Below are 19,238 nucleotides of genomic sequence, written 5' to 3'. Positions count from 1 at the left end.
AAGAATGGTCGGCGGAGCCATACGGTTGTTTTACCGTTCATTAAAGATGGCATCATTTTAACGCGTAAAACAGTCTCACGTCGTCACTGAGTTTATTTGAGTTCAAGGTTTACAAATGGGAAAGAAGTTCAACGAAGAAATGAAGAATGAAGAAAACTCTACAGGGCCAAGTACAGAGCCTTGGGGAACGCCACAATTTACTTTTTTCCACTGCAGAGGTTAGGGAGCCGACAGCCACATTAAAAGTTCTTCCACTAAGGTACGAAATAAACCAATTTAAAACTGACCCAGAGAGACCGTAATCATTGTGAAGGCGTTGAATTAAAATGTTATGATTAACGAAGTCAAACGCTGATTTCAAATCTAACGGGATTTGCAAGTGCTAATGTAAGGCATTCATTCTCCTCTAGTTGACTAAGACAATACTTCATTCAGGCAGTATGCCAAGATGTACGTTTACTAGCAGATCAGGTTTTGGAAGCCATTTTGTTGGTTCGAGGGATAATCTTATAACAACTCTGTTGCTGTATGGGTTACAACTTCGTTATTGCAAACATGCTTTCCCTACACCTCATTTGTTCCATGCAATCTGTACATCAATGAGATCATTTTGAACACCATCCAGATAGTTTTGACCTACATTATCTTTGCTTAGTTCTCTCACACTGACACGTCTCTTGATTTCAGGTTCAGCTAGTATAATTGATCTGGGGTAAGTTAGGTAGAATAAAGTATTTATGTGATTCCTCCTTAGTTGGCATTGAAGCACACATGCTAAGTTGCATAGCAGAGATTGTCACCAGTATTTCCTGGTAGTTCCCAACAACTATTCATCTCCTTCATTGTTCAACCAAGTCTAGTTCTTTGTCTTAATGCACTTTTCATATACTGCAAGACTACTTCCATCACACACATTGTCCGTCAGTGTGCTACCCTCACCTACTTTAGCCTATAAGCTAACACGGGTTACTGGGGTATGGTCGTTGCACTGCACTAGCAACTTCTTGGAGTCATAGCAAATAATTAGATTCTATTTTATTTATATGGCATATCACAAAACGGTTGTCTTAATTGGCTTCAAACTGTGCAACTGTAACTGTACAAAAAACATAAACTCAATTATAAAATAAAAACAAAAATAGTTTACTAAACTAAACAGACTAAGCAAAACTGGAGATCCCTGCTCTTTACCCCCTTTTACTTGGTAAAGAAAAACTCTGTATAAAAAGAAAACAGATTCCATGGAAATGAAGAGTTTGGTAAGTAGGGAGCATCAGTGCAAGAGTTCATCCAGGGGATTGGCCTGGCTGCTAAAACAAAGTCACTTCTTCTTCAACTACGCCTTACATCCTGAACACTAACAGCGATTGGTGTAAAAATGCTTTAAAATGGCAATACTGAACACCCAGTACAAAAAAGTTTACAACAGAAAAAAAAAAAAAATTTGATCCAGCAGTCAAAATAAAGGGAAATGTTTTTTACTGAGTAAAGGCATGCACTAATGTTTAGTTTAGGCTGCTAAAACTAGAAAAAATGAATTCAGTGTAACCCAGGTTAACCTAGGTAGAAGCCGTTGCTTTATTTTTTTTACTGCCTTGCTTCTGAGTATTATTTTTTTTCCTGAGTGTCTGGTCACCTCTGCTTCCTGCGTCGGTGACGTAATTTGATCATGTGGAGCGATCAGCCACTCGCAGGCCTCCATTCACGTGACATCGCAGCATCACGTGATTTGGAGCAGCGAATCACGTACGCTTATAAGGGGGCGGGGAAAACGGTATTGCAGGAGATAAGACAGCAAGGAGGGGGTGAGGAGTTGTAGGGAGTGTAGGTGCATCACTGGCTGCATAAGTTGCTAAAAGTTGGTGATTGTAGAAATCCTGTTCAAGTTGGAGAGTTTTGGTGGCTTGTACTGGTCCGGTAAGACTGTGTTTGTCCATTACTTCTCCGCTTGGCAGGTTTGCTGGTAGTTTTGACTGGTTCTGAAGTGGTTTAGCGTTATGAGTTCGGTGTCGGGAGGACTTGATATTGATAGGACAAAATTGGGTGGAAAGCCGGATAGGTCTGGTTCGAGCACTTGTTTGGAAATTGAAGATTGTAGGGAGGTGAAAATGGCACGGTCTGTGGGGGAACGCCGTATTGTGTTTAGACTTAAGGAGCAGACAGGTGATGGCTTTAGGGCTATGAACCCTTTAAAGATAGCTGATTTTCTGAACTGTCTTGGTGAAAATGTGAAGGCTCAGGTTGTTCTGAGTGGTTCTCTTTTCGTCTTTTTTTCTACTCCGGAGCAGATTTTTAAAGCGCAAAAACTAACAAAAATCTGTGGGAAGAAGGTGGAAGTGGCAATCATTGATCAGAGCAATGTGATAAAAAGGGTTGTGTATGGTGTTTTTGCGGACATGACGGAGAAGGAAATTAAAGATAATGTGGATGGAGGAGATGTGGTGGAGGCCAAGAGATTTAAGGTTCGTGAAGGTGGGAATCCGTGTGCCCCGGTTTTGCTCTCCTTCAAAGGGGACAAGCTCCCGTTGAGGGTATTTCTTGGTTGTCTTTCCTATCTGGTTAAACCTTATTTGAGACCCTCGTTGCGATGTTACAAATGTCAGCGTTTTGGACATGTGGCAATTGCATGCAGAGGAGTTAGGCGCTGTTTAAAATGTGGGGGTAATCATGATATTGCTAGTTGTGATGTGTCTGCTTTGAAATGCTGTAACTGTGGAGGCTGTCATGTGGCGTCGTCTAAGGAGTGTGGGTTTTTCATTAAAGCGAGACGGGTCCAAGATGTCAGGGAGCAGCATAATCTTTCATAATGCGGAAGCCGTGAGAAGAGTTAATGTTGATTTTCCTACCAGGGATTCTGTGACTTCTCCTGCGAGTCGGAGTTTGTTGACAGGCTCGCCTTCTACCGTGGGTGTTGAGGCAGTTAATTTGGTGGTCCGTAAGGAAGCATTGCTAGCATTTATGGTCGATGTCGTGTATGGTACTCGAGGCAAGAAGTCAAGATCTGATATTATTAAGTTTGTGTCTGAGTCTGCTAGATTTTTGGGTGTTGGGGATTTTGCTCCTCAATCTCTGCATGAGCTTATGAAAGTGGTCAAGGATGCAGTTCTGCAAGGGAGGTGGATAGAGAAGGATATTGTAGTGTTGACGGAGTGTTTGTTGAAGACATGGATGGAGTCTAAAGGTTGATGTTTTCTATTTTACAATGGAATGCTAGGAGTCTTATAGCTAATGGGCAGGAATTTAAAAGATTTTGAGATTTTAATCCAAAGCCAGATTTAATTTGTGTGCAAGAAACCTCATCTGGATTTTGTTATACCAGGATATGATAGTGTGCGTAGAGATAGATTGGATAGGAGTGGTGGTGGGTGTGTCACTTTTATAAGAAGTGGAGTGCAGTTTAGGGTCTGTCTTTGGGAGGGTAATCTTGAATGTGTTATATGTGAGGTGTGGTGTGATGATGGAAAAATGCACTTGGTGAACTGTTAAAATCCCAACACACGCTTGATTCTGACTGAACTTGAAGACATTTTAAATAAGACTGGGCATTCTGCTGTGTGGGTAGGGGATTTTAATGCCCATAACCTGCTGTGGGGGAGTGAGAAAAGGGACTTTAATGGTGCCGTTCTTGAGGATTTTTTGGATGTTTCTGGCTTTGTAATGTTGAACACAAGCAAATCAACTCGGTTTGATGTGTCCTCAAATAAAAGGTCGTGCCTCAATCTAACTTTTTCCTCCCCAAGACTGGCGAGGATTGGTGAATGGGCTGTGTTGCAGACAAATATGATGGGAAGTGATCATTTCCCGGTTGTGTGCAAATTTGGTAGGACTCTGGTGATGGATCATGAGGACAGCATCTAAAGATTTGATTTTACTCGAGCTGACTGGCAAAGATTTCAAAAGGGAACAACTTCTGGTTTGGAGTTTGTGAACAGTGATGGTACAATAGATGAGATGTGGGACTCGTTGTAGTTTATGATTCTGAGGGTTGCTTTGGAAACTACTCCTGTCAGAAAAGGCCCTAAAGGTCGTGTTATAGTTCCTTGGTGGAATGTGAAGTGTAGTGAGGCAATCAGAGAGAGGCAGAGTGCATTTAGGAAAGTTCGTAAGTACCCAACACTGGAAAATGTTGTTGCCTTTAAAAGATGTAGGGCATTGGCGCGGAAAGTGATAAAAACTGAAAAGAGAAATTATTGGAGACGGTTTTGTGGTTCCTTAGGTCCTGATGCCTCGATGGTGCACCTTTGGCGGAAGATATGCCACATCTCTGGAACGGTGGTAAAAATTACAATCCCTCTTTTCAGTGATGGTCATAAAGTGGCAAATACCAGTGCAGATAAAGCAAATATGATTGTTCAAGTTTTTAAACGAGTATATGATCCTGTATGTATGAGTACTGAAATTCTTGAGTCCAGAAAACTGTTATTGGGAAATGACTTTGGGTATTTGGGGATACCTGCTTCGAATATTTCTTATAATGTGTATTTCTCTTTTAGAGAGTTAGAAGACGCTATATCCCGGTAGGTGAACACAACCCCTGGTCAGGATCAGCTTAGTTATTTAATGTTACAACATTTGGATGAAGGCACAAAACATGAGATGCTAATGTTATTTAATTATATTTGGGAGGCGGGTACATTACCTAAATCCTGGAAACATTTGATTATAGTTCGATCCTAAAACCAGGAAAAGATCCTTCTTCTCCATCTTCATATAGACCTTTAGCTTTGACTTCTATGGTGTGCAAAGTGATGGAGAGGATGGTGACAAACAGACTTGAGTATTACCTTGAAAGCAGTGTTTTTTTTGTTAAGTATCAGAATGGTTTTCGGAAGGGGAGAAGCACTTTAGATTCAATTGCAGACTTGGACAGGGATGTTAGGAGGGCGATGATAAATAGGGAGACTGTGTTGGCTGTGTTTTTGGATATCGAACGGGCATATGATTCCTTAAGGAAAGAAGACCTGTTGCTTAGATTGCGAAAAGCAGGGGTTTGTGGTAGACTGTTTTATTAGATTGAAAATTTCTTGAAAGATGGATCAATACAGGTTAGGGTGGGGACTGTCTTATCATAAGTGATTGGAGTGGAGAATGGAACACCACAGGGTCTTAGTTATTAGCCCAGTTTTATTCAATATTATGATTATTGATATATTTGATGATGTTGATATCACCTTCGGTAAGTCTTTGTTTGCTGGTGATGGAGCTATCTGGAAATGTGGAAAACATGTTCATCTGTTTTTGCAAACGCAACGGGCTCTGGATAAAATTGTTAAGTGGGCGAATATGTGGGGTTTAAAAATCTCATGAAATGAGCATGTTAATGATTTTTGGTCTTAAGAGGAATATTCCACCTGATGTTCTTTCACTTTATGATCGTCCCATTGAAAGAGTTAAGATTTTTAAGTTTCTTGGTTTATGGTTTGATGAGAGACTGACATGGAGAACACATGTGGTTAAGATTTTGCAAATGTGTGGAAGAGTAATCAATACTTTGAGGAGTTTGGCTGGAAGTGATTGGGGGGCAGAAAGGTGTACGCTACAGATGATATATTGTGTTATGATTAGGTCTGTGTTGGATTATGGTTGTCAAGTTTTGGTGGCTGCTGCGAAATCTGTCCTAGCTATGTTGGACAGGGTTCAAGCAAAGGCTTTGAGGATTTGCTGCGGAACAGCCTCGATACCTGCACTCTTGGTCGAAACAGATGAGCTACCGCTGCGTCTACGACGTAAAAAACTGGGGGTGAGTTACTGGGCAAGGGTGGCGGGATTCCGTGGGTCTTTGACAGCTAAATGTCTACTTGATGAGTGCTGGGAACTTGGGGGTGGACAGAAGAAAGTTAATTTCTTGTCACATGTGGCTAACTATTTGGGAGAGATGAAGTTGACAAAGGATTCTGTGATTGGCATGGTGTGGCCAGTAATACCTTTGTGGTGCCTGCCTGAACTGGAGGTAGATGTGGAACTAATTGGACTAAATAAAGAATTGGTTCGTAAACGGATTGAATCTTTTCTGCAGAGCCAAGTGGACGTTGTGCAAATTTTTACTGATTGCTCGAAGGAGGGCTGCACGGTGGCGCAGTGGTTAGCGCTCTTGCCTCACAGCGAGAAGGCCCCGGTTCGACTCCCGGTTGGGACCTTTCTGTGTGGAGTTTGCATGTTCTCCCCGTGCATGCGTGGGTTTTCACCGGGGACTCCGGCTTCCTCCCACCGTCCAAGAACATGCTTCATAGGTTGATTGGTGACTCTAAATTGCCCCTAGGTGTGGATGTGAGAGTGAATGTGTGAGTGATTGAGGCCCTGCAACAGACTAGCGACCTGTCCAGGGTGTACCCCGCCTTCGCCCATCAGTAGCCGGGTTAGGCTCCGGCACCCCCGCGACCCCGAAAGGAAAGAAGCGGTCAAGAAAATGGATGGATGGATGGATGGATGGCTCGAAGGAGACTGGATCCCAAAGAACAGGCCTTGGAGTGTTTGTGGATGGTCTCAGTGTGCATGTAACAGTTAGATTATCTGTGTTCTCGGTAGAAATGCTGGCAATTTTGAGGGGGTTGCATTGGGTGGAGGAACATACTCCTGAACCTGTCATCATTTGTTTTGATTCATTGTCTACTCTGTTGGCAATATGTCACAAGAATCTGAGTTGCGTCCTGATTCACTTTGTGAGATTTATGAGTCTTTCTGAGGTGGAGGGTTTGGGTTGTAATGTTTCATTTCTCTGGGTTCCGAGACATGCTGGGGTAAAAGGGAATGAAGCTGCTGACAGACTAGCAAAAGAGTCACTTCTGAAGGTAAATGTTGATGTGGTTGTTACCTTAGGTAAACAGGAATGTACACAATATATTTTAACAAACTTTGGCAAATAGAATGGGACAGGGAACAAAGAGGCAGACTGTATTACTCATGTCAGACTTCTATAAAGAAGAGCCCTCTGCAGGTCCCTTTTTCATGTCATAAAGAGGAGGTGGTAGTTACCAGGTTGAAATTGGGTCATTGGCTGCATTTTTATTTACAGTTCACAGGCATTACAGTGGCCTTTGTATTTGTGGGGAGAAATGGTGCCTCATGTGGTTTCTAGTTACAGCAAATATGATGCTGAAAGGCAGGTGTTATTTATGCGACTCAGTGATTTAGGAATCTCTAGATTTTAATTTTAATGTATCATACCATTATGTATTCAGAATATAGGTATAAGGTGTGCTGTCCTTCACTTTCTTCATCAGACTGGACTGTTTTCATGATTTAATCAAGTTTAGTTTTTTTCTTTTTTCATCACCTGAGGGTGGCAGCATTGCACTCGTTGGTGTATAGCCTGCCAGAAAGGCATTAGAAGAAGAAGAAGAAGAAGGTCTTGCAGGAAGCAGTGGAGAAGCTGATAGCGAAATACAGGTCTGTGTGCTGCAGCTGTTTTGTTTACTCCGTATTTCATCCAATTTTCGTTGTTGTTGATCTCAGTGCGTGTTATGTTGTAGGAACCCTCTATGCGGCCAAGCAACAGAACGCGGTTGTTAAGTGTGCGTGTGATTGTGGTGGAACTAGGTGAGTCAACCTGTTATGCTAGCACAGCCTAGCCACATCCCTCATTAACAGGAAGATAGCTTCTCTTCTTTTACAACCTTTCTGCCTGTTTCAGCCACATTTTAACATTAAGTTGCGCTGAGAGTTAACGCCAAATGTTATTCATGCACTGGTTATGCCTGCTTTTATTTATTTGTGTGCCTTAATGAAATGAATTTGTTTATTGTATGCCAAAATGATTTTATTTATTTATTTATTTATTGTGTACTGAATGACTCAGTTAAGTTACAGCACTTGAGCAGTCTGAAGCACTTTAGCTGCTTTGGCAGATTACTAGAGACAAGTATTTTACAGTTTCTTGTCTGAATGTGATGTTATTGCTGTTTTATTGTTTATGATATAATGGAGCTCTACAAACAGATATCACTTATTTTTCTATGTCCATCCACCTTCTTGACCGCTTTGTCCCTTTCGGGGTCGCGAGGGTGCCGGAGCCTATCTCGGCTACTGATGGGCAAAACTTATTTTTCTAGTGTGACTAAAAGTGATTATAGTGCTATTAGCACTGTTGATTTATTTATTTGAGATCGCAGGGATTTAGTTTGGAAACACGTGTTTATTTGAACTCTGGTCCTGATTATCCAGGCCAGACCATGATGGCGAGCTAGACCCCAGGAAACCGGACCAGCAGACGCAGTAAGCTTGGAGAACAACAGCCTTCCACCGGGCCGGTAGGGGGTTCCTTGTAGCCCATTAAACACCACCCCAGTTGTGCCCACTGAGGTGGTAACACACACCACCTTCAACGGACTCGGTGCTCCATTGAACTCTGGGCTGGATTCTTTGATTTTGATTCTGAGACTGCTGAAGTACCCATGAAATGAACTTTTCTGGACTCGAACAATTCAGCATGAAATGTTTTGTTGTTGTTTTCCTTTTCGTTGTACATATGTGTATTTAAATGGCCATTCAATATATTATTGTCACTCACTGTATATATTTATACATAAAATAAGTTTCAAACAATTTCAGTCTCCAGCTGCTCCCTCCTTGAGATGAACTCTAGACTTCTGAAAACTAGCCACTAACGTCTTACTGTGTTAACTTAGCAACACAATTGCTACATCAGCATGCCAAAAAACATGCAACTTGAAACTAAGATCCAAATCCACCAAATGCATGGATTTCTAAGAAATGCTCTGTTTGATTTTACATTCTTGGCGCCATCTTGAAAAATGGCAGCTATCGTGGATTTTCAAATGGCCAATTGAGCAGATTTGGCAGGTATTCCTTACAGAGTCATTGTACCAAAAAGAGCAAAGAGATAAAAGACAAAACCTAAAATAAAACCTTGAGGACATCTTGCAATAATGCAAAGGATTAATGCTAAGGGAAAACAGGAAGATCAATAATCAAGGATGAGTAGACTGTTGGCTGCATGGTGGCGCAGTGGTGAGCACTCTTGCCTCACAGCGAGAAGGCCCCGGTTCAACTCCTGGCTGGGACCTTTCTGTGTGGAGTTTGCATGTTCTCCCCGTGCATGTGTGGGTTTTCACCGGGGACTCCGGCTTCCTCCCACCGTCCAAAAACATGCTTCATAGGTTGATTGGTGACTCTAAATTGCCCCTAGGTGTGATTGTGAGAGTGGATGTGTGTGATTGAGGCCCTGAGACAGACTGGTGACCTGTCCAGGGTGTACCCCGCCTTCGCCCTTCAGTAGCAGGGATAGGCTCCGGCACCCCTGCGACCCCGAAAGGGACAATGCGGTCAAGAAGATGGATGGATGGAGTAGACTGTTGCCTTGTGGCTTTGAATTATTATTGTTATTATTAAAAACAACAAAACTAATTTTTGGTTAGAAAAAGGGGCATTAAACAGTGTGTTATATTCATAACCCAGGATCTTTATATCACTTATTCTATAGTTTTATACAGACATGAATAAATTAAAAAGGATCTCTGGTTTCTCAACATTTTTGCCATCAATATCAATCAAAAGCCCTGTAATTAAGTTTTTGAATCTTCTTCAACATGCCTCCAGCTCACCTGTCACTCCAGGGTCCATTCCACTCCTTCTCTCCCCAGGGGTTTCTCATTCGGATCATAGGAATAGCTTCAGTCCTGGAGTGCGCCCCTTGCCCATGACCTATACGAACTCTCTTCACTGCTGTCACAGCGTATGCATGGCCCATTACCAGACCGTTTGCCAGCCTGGCCTCAGTTTTATGTGGCTCTGCCTGTAAAATGTAGAAACCTTGTGATTACAGTCAAAGTATCTAAAGAACGTAGATTTCAAATATTAAGTACAGACCTCGATGCCACAGCTGATGATTCCTCCACATTTATAAACTCGGCGTAGTTTTTCAAATAGATTGATTTGGTCTTGGTCTGAAATCTCTTTATCCAAGTTGATTACTTCAAATACAGCTCCACTGAAATCCACCACAGCATCTCCAGTTTGTCCTCCTTTTAAAGACTCATAGCAGCCATTGAGTCTGAGATTAAAGACATAAAGTTTGGTTCAAGATGTCCCACTGTTATGTACGATGTTCATGTTTCTAACAATTAAATCTTGTGTTTATTAATGAAATTGAGAAATACTTGTCCATAAATCAATTTTACTGACTTGGCATAAGCCTTCTCCAACAGAGCACTCCAGAATTCACGTTTGCTGTTTGAATGACAGTAGATCAGACGTCCGTCAACAGTAGGCAGCCGGTCGTCCACTACCACATCTGTCCACTGGCCAAAGACCCAGAACCGGAAGTGGAAGATCCCGGCATAGTTTTCTGGACGTTTAGGATCCCAGTCCTGCTCCTCCCAATCAGGAATCACCTGGAAACATTCAGATTGTGATGGGGGACACCCGTAGGGTATGGCTCTGTCATTAAGGTCCTTTAAATAGGAGTCGGTGGGGCAGTGCCAGATTCTTGTGGGTGGCCAGGTTGAATGCTGGGCCCACGCTGTTTGTGCGGCAGCTGTGAGCCATTGGGGTAAATTTGTTTTTATTTTTATTAATCATGTTTATTTTTTACTATCTTTTAAATTATGTGTTTTATGACGGGGCTACGGTATTTCAAAGCAGACCTACAGGGTAAATTACTGGGTGTGGGTGCTTGATACCACAGGTATGCAGTATTTTATTGATTTTGATATTTCAAAGAACTGGGTCATTTAACAAATGATTAATTGTTTTTATTGTTCTGTTAACTCGGCTAAAGTTAGCGTTTGATTAGCATCTACTTTGAAGTGAAAGGGGAATTTAACCACAAAGGCTAGGTTTAAACCTTTAGACTTTTTAAAATCATTGAACTAGCGCGCCCGACCGCACGTTTTTTTCTGTCTGTGACCCGGTACCAAGTGAGCCACTGACCGATACCGGTATCAGTCAGCAGCCCGAAGGTTGGGGACCGCTGTCTTAAAGTTGTGTCCCTAAAGTTGTGCTCCAAAATCTCTTTGAGCTGTCACACAGCGGTTGTAGTGTAAGTCATCCAGATAGAAGCTAACTCTTTAGCAGATAGCATTTTCTTCTTGCTTTGCGTTTTTAATATTTTTTCATGGGTCGAAGGGAAGTGGAGGCGGGATTTAGCATATATAGGGGTGGAAGGCCCTGCCCATCTGACAGAATGCAAAGCAGTTTGAGTCAAGTCTATGTTACGTTTACTGTCTATGGTTTTGACCAACTTTGAGCGTCTGGATAAAACTGAGAATGCATTACAGCGGGGGGCGCTGTTTTGCATGATGAAATGAGTTTTGAAACAAACAGAGCATGGGATTTTACTATGCAATAGATTTAAAGTTACTTTAAAATTATTTTGAACCAAACCATGTATTGAAATGTCATTTTTAAATATTGAATTGTAAATTACAAAATGCATTTCAAAATGAAAGACCAAATTGCATATTGAATTGTAAATTGTAAAATGCATAGTCATTTGAATTATGACATCAAAAACCAATGACAATATAGAATGCAATTGATTTTTTTAATTCAATATTTTATTTTAAAAATTATAATATTGAATTGTAAATTGCAAAATGAATTGTCATTTCAAAAGCTTAATCTGTATATTGAATTGTCAATTAAAAAATGCATTTCAAAATGAAAGGTCAAACTGCATATTGAATTGTAAATTACAAAATGCATTGTCATTTGAATAATGACGTCAAAAACCCATGACAATTTACAATGCAATTGATTTTGTTTTTATGCAATATTTTATTTTGGAAAATTGTGATATTGAATTGTAAATATTCATATTGAATAGTAAATTACAACATGAATTATCAATTTTCAAGCCTGATTGAATATTGAATTGCAAATTGCAAAATGCATTCTCAAATTGCATGATGAATTTGCAAATTGAATTTTCAATTGAAAAATGCATAAAACTTTGAATTATGAGCTAAAAAAACTTCCATATTCAGTGTCAAGCAGAAAACTTGCATGTCAGTATTTCAGCCCACAACTTCCTAATCTCAATGCCTCAACGACATGAGATGGCTAAGATAGTTGATACTGAGCTCCAAATCTATTATTGCAGGTTTGGTCTTCAGTAAGCATTGACTTAAGAGGATTTTAATGAAACAAGATTTTCCACACACTTAAAATTTTGGAAAAAAAGATGGTTTGAACAATACTTGACAGTTTTCTAACATATGCCAATTGGTAATGTTTGAAGGTTTATGACATTTGGTCATGATTTGTATTTCTTTGGGCAAGTTGTGACATATTTAGTTTACATGAAGTATCATCAATAGTTGTGTCACCATTAACTCAGAAATTTCTCAAATTGGAATTTCGACAAATTCTCCAAATGGAAACACCACAATTTCGAGAAAACAGTTTTTGCGCTTAGAGGAGGTGGCATTTAGGATGTATCGAAATAGAGATTTTTTGCAAAACTGTAATGGAAATACTTTTTTGAAATAAATGCGCATCTTGGTGTAAAGTGTCTGCTCTGAGCGCTGCAAAGGCGGCACACCGAGAGATCCCACAGCATCACAGCTCTTTAGAAATATCGTGGCATACAGAATCATCCAGCTCCTCTTTTCCTCATCGCTTAATCTGGACTGGAGCCACACTTTTGCAGCTTGGAGCTTGAAGTCTCATTTGAGATGAGCACGAATGCTGTGACAGGAACTTGACCTGATCTTGTGTTTTCAGACAGAAGAAAAGGGTCCAGATGTTTACTTTTTGGAATTTTTTTTTTTTTTTTTACCGCTGAACAAGCTTCTCACGCATCTGAGTCAAGTTGAGCTGCACCAGTGTTAATTTCGTTGACGAAAAATTTTCGTCATCGTCTTCGACATTTTTCACCCAACGAAAACAAAACTAAAAGTCCCGCTCAGAGACAAAAACTTAAACTAAACTGATAGATATTTTCGTCAACGAATAAAAACAAAACAAAAATGCTGTCCGAAGACTATATCCAATCATAACGACTGCTTCTACCCCTACCCTTCTAACTGTTATTATCTGAAATAGTTTGCTTTAAATAGTTAGTTTTTCGCCAAGCTAAATTGAGCAGCACGGCGGAGAAGCGCTTTTCTTTTAAGTGCTCTGAAGCAGAGAGGTGTGACGTCACTCAAATGCTCCCTTTTAGCAAATCAAATCAAATAAAAAAAAATTCTTGTTCTCTTCCATTGCCGTGTTTTTAATGACTTATCGCATGAGTTGGTTTGTGCTTATCGCAAAATTATGATTTAATGGAAACTGTGTAATTTCGAAATTGCTTTTTTTTTTTAATACCTAGAATTTCGATAAAGTTTTGTGCAAATGTGTAATGGAAACAAAGCTACTGATGCAAGTGAAAAAAAGTGTTGTTCATTAATTGCAACAAAATTTCAGTTTTTGTTTAAAATAAAGATTTTTAGTATTTCACATAGTAAACTCACCTTTTTCCAGAGGTGTGGTTTCAGAGCAAGACATGAGCTCGCAGCAACAAACCAGCAGTTCCCTACATCCCCTTGATTCAAGTCATGGGAATTGATACCTTCCACAAACAGACGAGGGTCTGAGCTTATCTCCTACATAAAAAGATGTGTTGATGTTTAGATCATATTTTTAACAAATATATAGAATTCACAGTATAATTAAATCTACTTAAAGGTAAGGTTATTGTTTAAAATTTCATTTTGATCTTTTTTTACTGGCACTCACCCCTGGTCGTTTCCACTCCACGATACCAAAAGGTTTTTCCTCATAAAACACAGATGAATCGTTTGCGGGGAACTCTGGATCTTCAAACAGCTTCCTCCTCTGGATACAGTCCCTCTTCAGCTCAGCATAATTTTGATTTTTGAACGCAACAAGAGAGGAGGACATGGCTGAGACACTGAAACCTCACAGCTGGAGATGGATGAAAAATAAACAAGATCAGTTAGATTTGGTTCATAACTAGTCATATTTGGCAACTTTTTCCTGGTTCTGCTGCTAATCTCACAAACATAATGTTCTTTACAAAAATACATCTTTCAAATGGGTCATGAACAGACTTTCTACCAAAGAACAATCAAACTTCTTAACACTAATTTTACTTATTTTTCATACCACCGTTAAAATTCGGTGTTTAGGTTGTAATTGCAGCATGAAAAACAAAACAAAAAAATATCACTCAGTCAAATAAGCAATGCAGGAACTTAATAATTCAGCTTTAAATACATTGATGGATGCAAAACCAGATTAGCGTTTTCACACAGATTTACATTGTATTAAATAGTAAATAAGACTTTAAGAAAAGGGAAATAAATGCTGACCTGAACACCGACTCTCACACAGCAGCAAGAGACTGATTACTTCACTGCTGAACAACAAGGAAATCTCTGGTTTCTATGCCTGAACCTCCTTCACCTACCACGCCCGTCCTGTGGTTTTTCTTACAGAGCGGATTCTAGGAAATCCACGACTTTTCTTCCACTAAACCCACTAACAATTAAAACATAATCAACAGATCCTTCAATCTTCTTACCTACCATCGCCACACCTTAAATCTTAGATACTTATGTGGTTTGAACACAGAACCAAGAAAACGTGTTTTTAGTTTGATCTGTGAATACTGTCAAACTGAAAGTAGTCAGATCTGTCATACCTTTCTAAGAAATTCTAAGAAATACACAACTTTAAAATAATAAATATTGCATTAATGCTTGAATAAATAAGAAACTCTCTATGTGTTTAGGTCATGACAGTTTGTGATCCTCTGACTTCCAAAATGAACAATATTATTGTGATCCATCTATGAATCCACCCACTGTCACCTTAGCTTAGATAATGACGAGGTATCAACACAGAAGCAAACAAATTTGCTTTCAGCAAAGGGGCTGAAGAGGAACTGCATTCTGACATGAAGGCAATAATATGTGCTAACCAAATCTAAAACTGAACTCATCTGGTTGTTTTTCCTTTCCAGTCCATCTGTCTTTCTGTATCTAAATAGCATGCGAATAAACACAGCTTCAAAACTGGTGTGGCAGGAAGAGCATTTTTGCAACAAAATATGTCACGCAAGGACTCATACAAGTATGGGGTAAAGGCAGTGGCGGGCCGTCAGGGCCTGCAAGGCCTTCTCTGCTGGCCTAAAAATATCTGAATCACAGACTGATTTTAATTATTATTTATTTCTGTGAATACGTATTCTATAATTCCAAATGCTCCGTCTTCGTCCTTTCATTGCTGTCTCCCTGGTAGCGCTGCTTCCAGACGTGTATTTTCCTATTTAAGCATTAACCAATCACATTGCAGCACCATTTGTTGCTAGGGTCAAAGAAATCTGCCCGGAGGCCTTCACAATCAGTTCTGCGGGCCCTGTAGCATAAAATAATTGTCGACCAAACTGTTGCTTCAACCAATCAGATCTGGAGGAGACCACGTGCTAGGCCAGCTAGAAGGCCCACGGAAACGTCAGGATTTTCACGAGCTTTGATTGGACAGCTCGCAGCTCGCTCTGGTTCTGCTTTCGGACACAGGTGCCGAGGAGCGGCGTGTCAGGTTTGAAGATGTTACCAGTGGAAAGCGTCTCATCGTCTGATTTTTGGTGGAAAATGAATGTCTGGGTAAAGTTGTGGCACAGTTTTGTCTGGCACGGGTAAAGGAGTTCCGTGACTCCGTTGAGCGGGAGTGAAGCTGAAATCTACGAGGCTCCTGAACGCACCGCGGGCGCGTGCAGCGCAAAATCCTCGCGCAAATATTATTTTCCAGACACAGACCTTGATCGATCACAAAAACTGATGTTTGTCTCCCTCCTGGACCACGAGAGGCTTCAGGAATACCAGAACATTTCCCGCATGCAGCCTTTTCCAGCTTATCACAGCCACGGAACACTTTCCATCTGCGAAACGCATGGATTCTGCACGACAGAGTGATTGAAATCTTCTTGAGGATAGAAAGGATGGATTTTGTGTTTAAATAATCTGGATTTTTGGTGAGTAAAATTTTGCTATCTCCCTACATAATATTGAAATTTTATCAGGTTATTTTTTATGCTTTTGGTGTGTGTGTGGCAGCTGTACCTGCAGTAGAAGTTTTATTGCCATAAAATAGTTAATGAGGGTTGGATTGATTCAGATGGAGCACTACTGAAGGCCTAGGTGTGAAATGCACGGCCCGCCACTGGGTAAAGGTAAGAATGAAACTGCTGCAACACATTCCATCTGTCAGCCCCCTAATAGATAAAAAAGTTCAAACTTTTCCTGCATGCCCTTTTATGGGTTTTCCCTGCACAAACAAAAGAAGTAAACTGGAGTTTCTTTCCCAAACATATCACTTGTGTTTTTATTTATCTCTATCCATGGTCTGCCACAAAAAGTGAACATACAGCCTGAAAAAAATCTATTTTCTTCAGGCTATCAGAGAGAAACCCAAGAGAACAATGTTTTAAAGGTTCAACACTAACGAGGTTTGAAGGAAACAGGTCAAACTGAAAACAGAAAAGTTCAAAACAACATCAAATCCTTCCTCTCAGTTCTTTTTCTCACTAAAAGTTCAGACTAAAATGATGTTTTACAGTAAGCGAGGAAGGAAATATTTAGTTATACAATGAATGAGGTGAATGTCTTTGGGAGCATTTCCTGTTTTAGGATGCAGGAAGACCACGTGTAAATGAAATTATTGGGAATAGGTGCCAGTCAGGAAAGAGATCAAGAGATTACTTCAGTACATACATCTTGTTTTTTAGGAATGGGCTTTTATGATTTCCTATAGTACATTATGTTAAATTACAAACTGCTTCAATTTTTCCATTTTAGGACATGACTAAATACATTTACACTCTTAAGGATTTGGTTTCACCACAAACAAATATTTTTGTTAAATCTACATTGAAATAAAAGCATGTAAATATTCAATTATAACCTTTTTACATTTATTAGTGTGATATTTGTCACTTTAAATACAAATGAACATCAAATGTGAAGAATTTATTACAAACTTTTATGTTGGTTTAAAGCTTTTAGTCAACAAAATAACAACTTTTGACACCAGCTCCACATGATTAGCTAACACTAAACAACAACGTCTTTAAAAACCAAAATAGTATAGTATTTAAAAGGAGAGCAAACTGCAGCCCTTTAAATGATGTTGTTATAGAAATCTCCTCTTAATAAACATATTTTACATATCTCTATTAACATTTCTTTTGTTTTCTAAAGAAACTATTGGAAACCTTCTCATATGAACATTTCTAAAGTCATGCAGTGACTCAGCTCCACAAGGGAAAACAGGTTTCAGTTTCTAAACTTTGCATAGTTTGTCCTTAAGGTTGATTTACTGGAAAGACGATATTTTTCTCTAATTATTTCATGAGTATTCTGCCTACATGAGTGGAGCTTAAATTGTTGTGATTTTTTTGCAACCTTTTCAAGATTCATGTGAGGTGACAACTACTTACGGTAGTCATAAGGTTAGCACTGCCACATAGCAGTGAACTAACTAAACCTATGTTTCTGTCTTCTTTTTTTTAAATCTAAAAACAGTGATTTGATTGGTTTAGTTTAATTTGATAAACAGCACCTGATAGTTGAGTCCTGCAAGTGCCATTTATGTTTCATGTTTATAATTTGTTTCAAGCAATGTTATATTTACTAACTTAAAGAACATTTTATGTTTTAATTTCAAGTTAGTAACTTTGAAGGGGAGAAAGGAAATGTTTTGTTTGGATGTTCAGCTTGTGATTTTTTAATAAATGATTTGACAGTGGAGGCAAACACCTGACCAGTAAAGGACTCTTTTTATAAGATGCATTTCAAGATCTAGAAGTGACCTAGCCAATCTCCAGATCTAAACTCTATAGAAAACCTTTATAAAGGAGTTGAAAGTTTGTTACTCAGCAACAGCATAAACAGAACAAGACCAAAACTGCAGTTGTGTGAAAACCTTGAGTTCTGTCATTGCTGCCAAAGAGTTTATAACAATACATTGAGATGAAATTCTATTTTTCATCATAATTTTTAAATATGGTTTATAAAGTGTGAGATGGAGATTTATTGTAAGTTTGTACAGAACAACAGCAAACTCGGAATGTGATGTGAGATCATGTGGTCTCACTTCATTTGAAAAAAAAAGGTTAAACCTGTTTCCCTGCTGGCACTTTCAAAGAAGGCTGTACGCTGATCCTGAAAAGCCTGACACACACCTACATTCAGTCATCTGGTTTAAAAATAATACAGTCACTAGAACGGTACTTCCATCGGACAAAAATAACTCATTTGTTGAGAGCTAAAAATACTCAACCATGTACACATTACAGTCAGCAGGTGGGAGGACAACCACAGTACTTTGAACATCTTTAAAATCAGTGTACATTTGTGTATTCAGACATTATACAGCAGAGGGTGCTGGAGATTAATGACTGAAAAAGTGAAGTGTATGAATGTGCCTGTGAAGAGTTTGAAACTAAATATAAAAATGATTAAATTAAAAAAGGAACCAGTAATGTCAACAGTACTTGTTGAACTATAATAAAGGATAAAAACTGGGCTAAAGTAATATTGAAAAGAATTGAAAGTCATATTTAATTTGGTAAATACATTAATTATCAAACACAGTTGTTGCTTAGGGGGAGGAAAGAAGCATGTAAAATTCCACCCAAGTATGTTTACATTTCTTTTTTTTACATATTTTATATATATTTTTATATAGTTCCCATAATATAACTAGAATGGTCTAGACACACACACTGTAGTTACAAACACACCTGTTTATTGCGATAGTCTCCACATTTAAACTTTTCAGAATGTACACAATATAACTGCAGCTCACACAATTATTCATACAAATTGACACAAATAAAGCCTTTCATTATGTCACATATACTATTAGTGCAAAGGTGAGCTGACTCCTGTGCTCAGGTGAGTGTTTATGGTTTCCTAATGTGAATAAAGATGGAATGTACAAAGGGGGAGAGCACCCGGCGATCCCAACTCCAAGACCCCCCGCCGGGGCAGCAGCAGCCAGGACCCCCCCAACACCCGCCCCGGGGAACGCGGAAAGAACCCGCTTGCCGGGCAATCACGCCAAACATCCAGGTACGGGTCAGGGCCACCCAAGAGAAACCCAACCTCATGCTCCAGACAACCGCCCGCCCCCACCGGGGGAGTTCCAGGGGGGAGCAAGGGATGGGCGGCCCACCCCTGCCAAAGAGAGGCTCACCCAAGAGAAACGGAGGTCCCGGAGGAGTGATGCAACAAGGCCCGACCAGCCACACCCACTGGTGGAGTTTTGGAGAG

At 39.8% G+C, this 19,238-nt stretch overlaps 1 protein-coding gene across 1 annotated transcript in view; it reads right to left on the bottom strand.

Annotated features, from left to right (window-relative positions):
• Positions 1 to 14,629, bottom strand: part of LOC112143034 (calpain-5) — a 115,461-nt gene extending 100,832 nt beyond the window's left edge. Inside the window, exons 1-5 of the mRNA XM_024266773.2 lie at positions 13,678 to 14,629; positions 13,413 to 13,544; positions 10,141 to 10,349; positions 9,826 to 10,009; positions 9,561 to 9,751 (exon numbers count right to left, since the gene is read on the bottom strand). Coding sequence (XP_024122541.1) covers positions 9,561 to 9,751; positions 9,826 to 10,009; positions 10,141 to 10,349; positions 13,413 to 13,544; positions 13,678 to 13,842 — 881 coding nt within the window. The 5' untranslated portion in view covers positions 13,843 to 14,629. The remainder of the gene's footprint in view (positions 1 to 9,560; positions 9,752 to 9,825; positions 10,010 to 10,140; positions 10,350 to 13,412; positions 13,545 to 13,677) is intronic.
• Between the last annotated feature and the right edge of the window lie 4,609 nt (positions 14,630 to 19,238).

The sequence above is a fragment of the Oryzias melastigma genome, linkage group LG14 (genome assembly GCF_002922805.2).
Source record: "Oryzias melastigma strain HK-1 linkage group LG14, ASM292280v2, whole genome shotgun sequence".
Taxonomy (NCBI): Eukaryota; Metazoa; Chordata; class Actinopteri; order Beloniformes; family Adrianichthyidae; genus Oryzias; species Oryzias melastigma.
The sequence above is the reverse complement of the archived record's forward strand: the minus strand, read 5'-3'. Positions and strand labels throughout refer to the sequence as shown.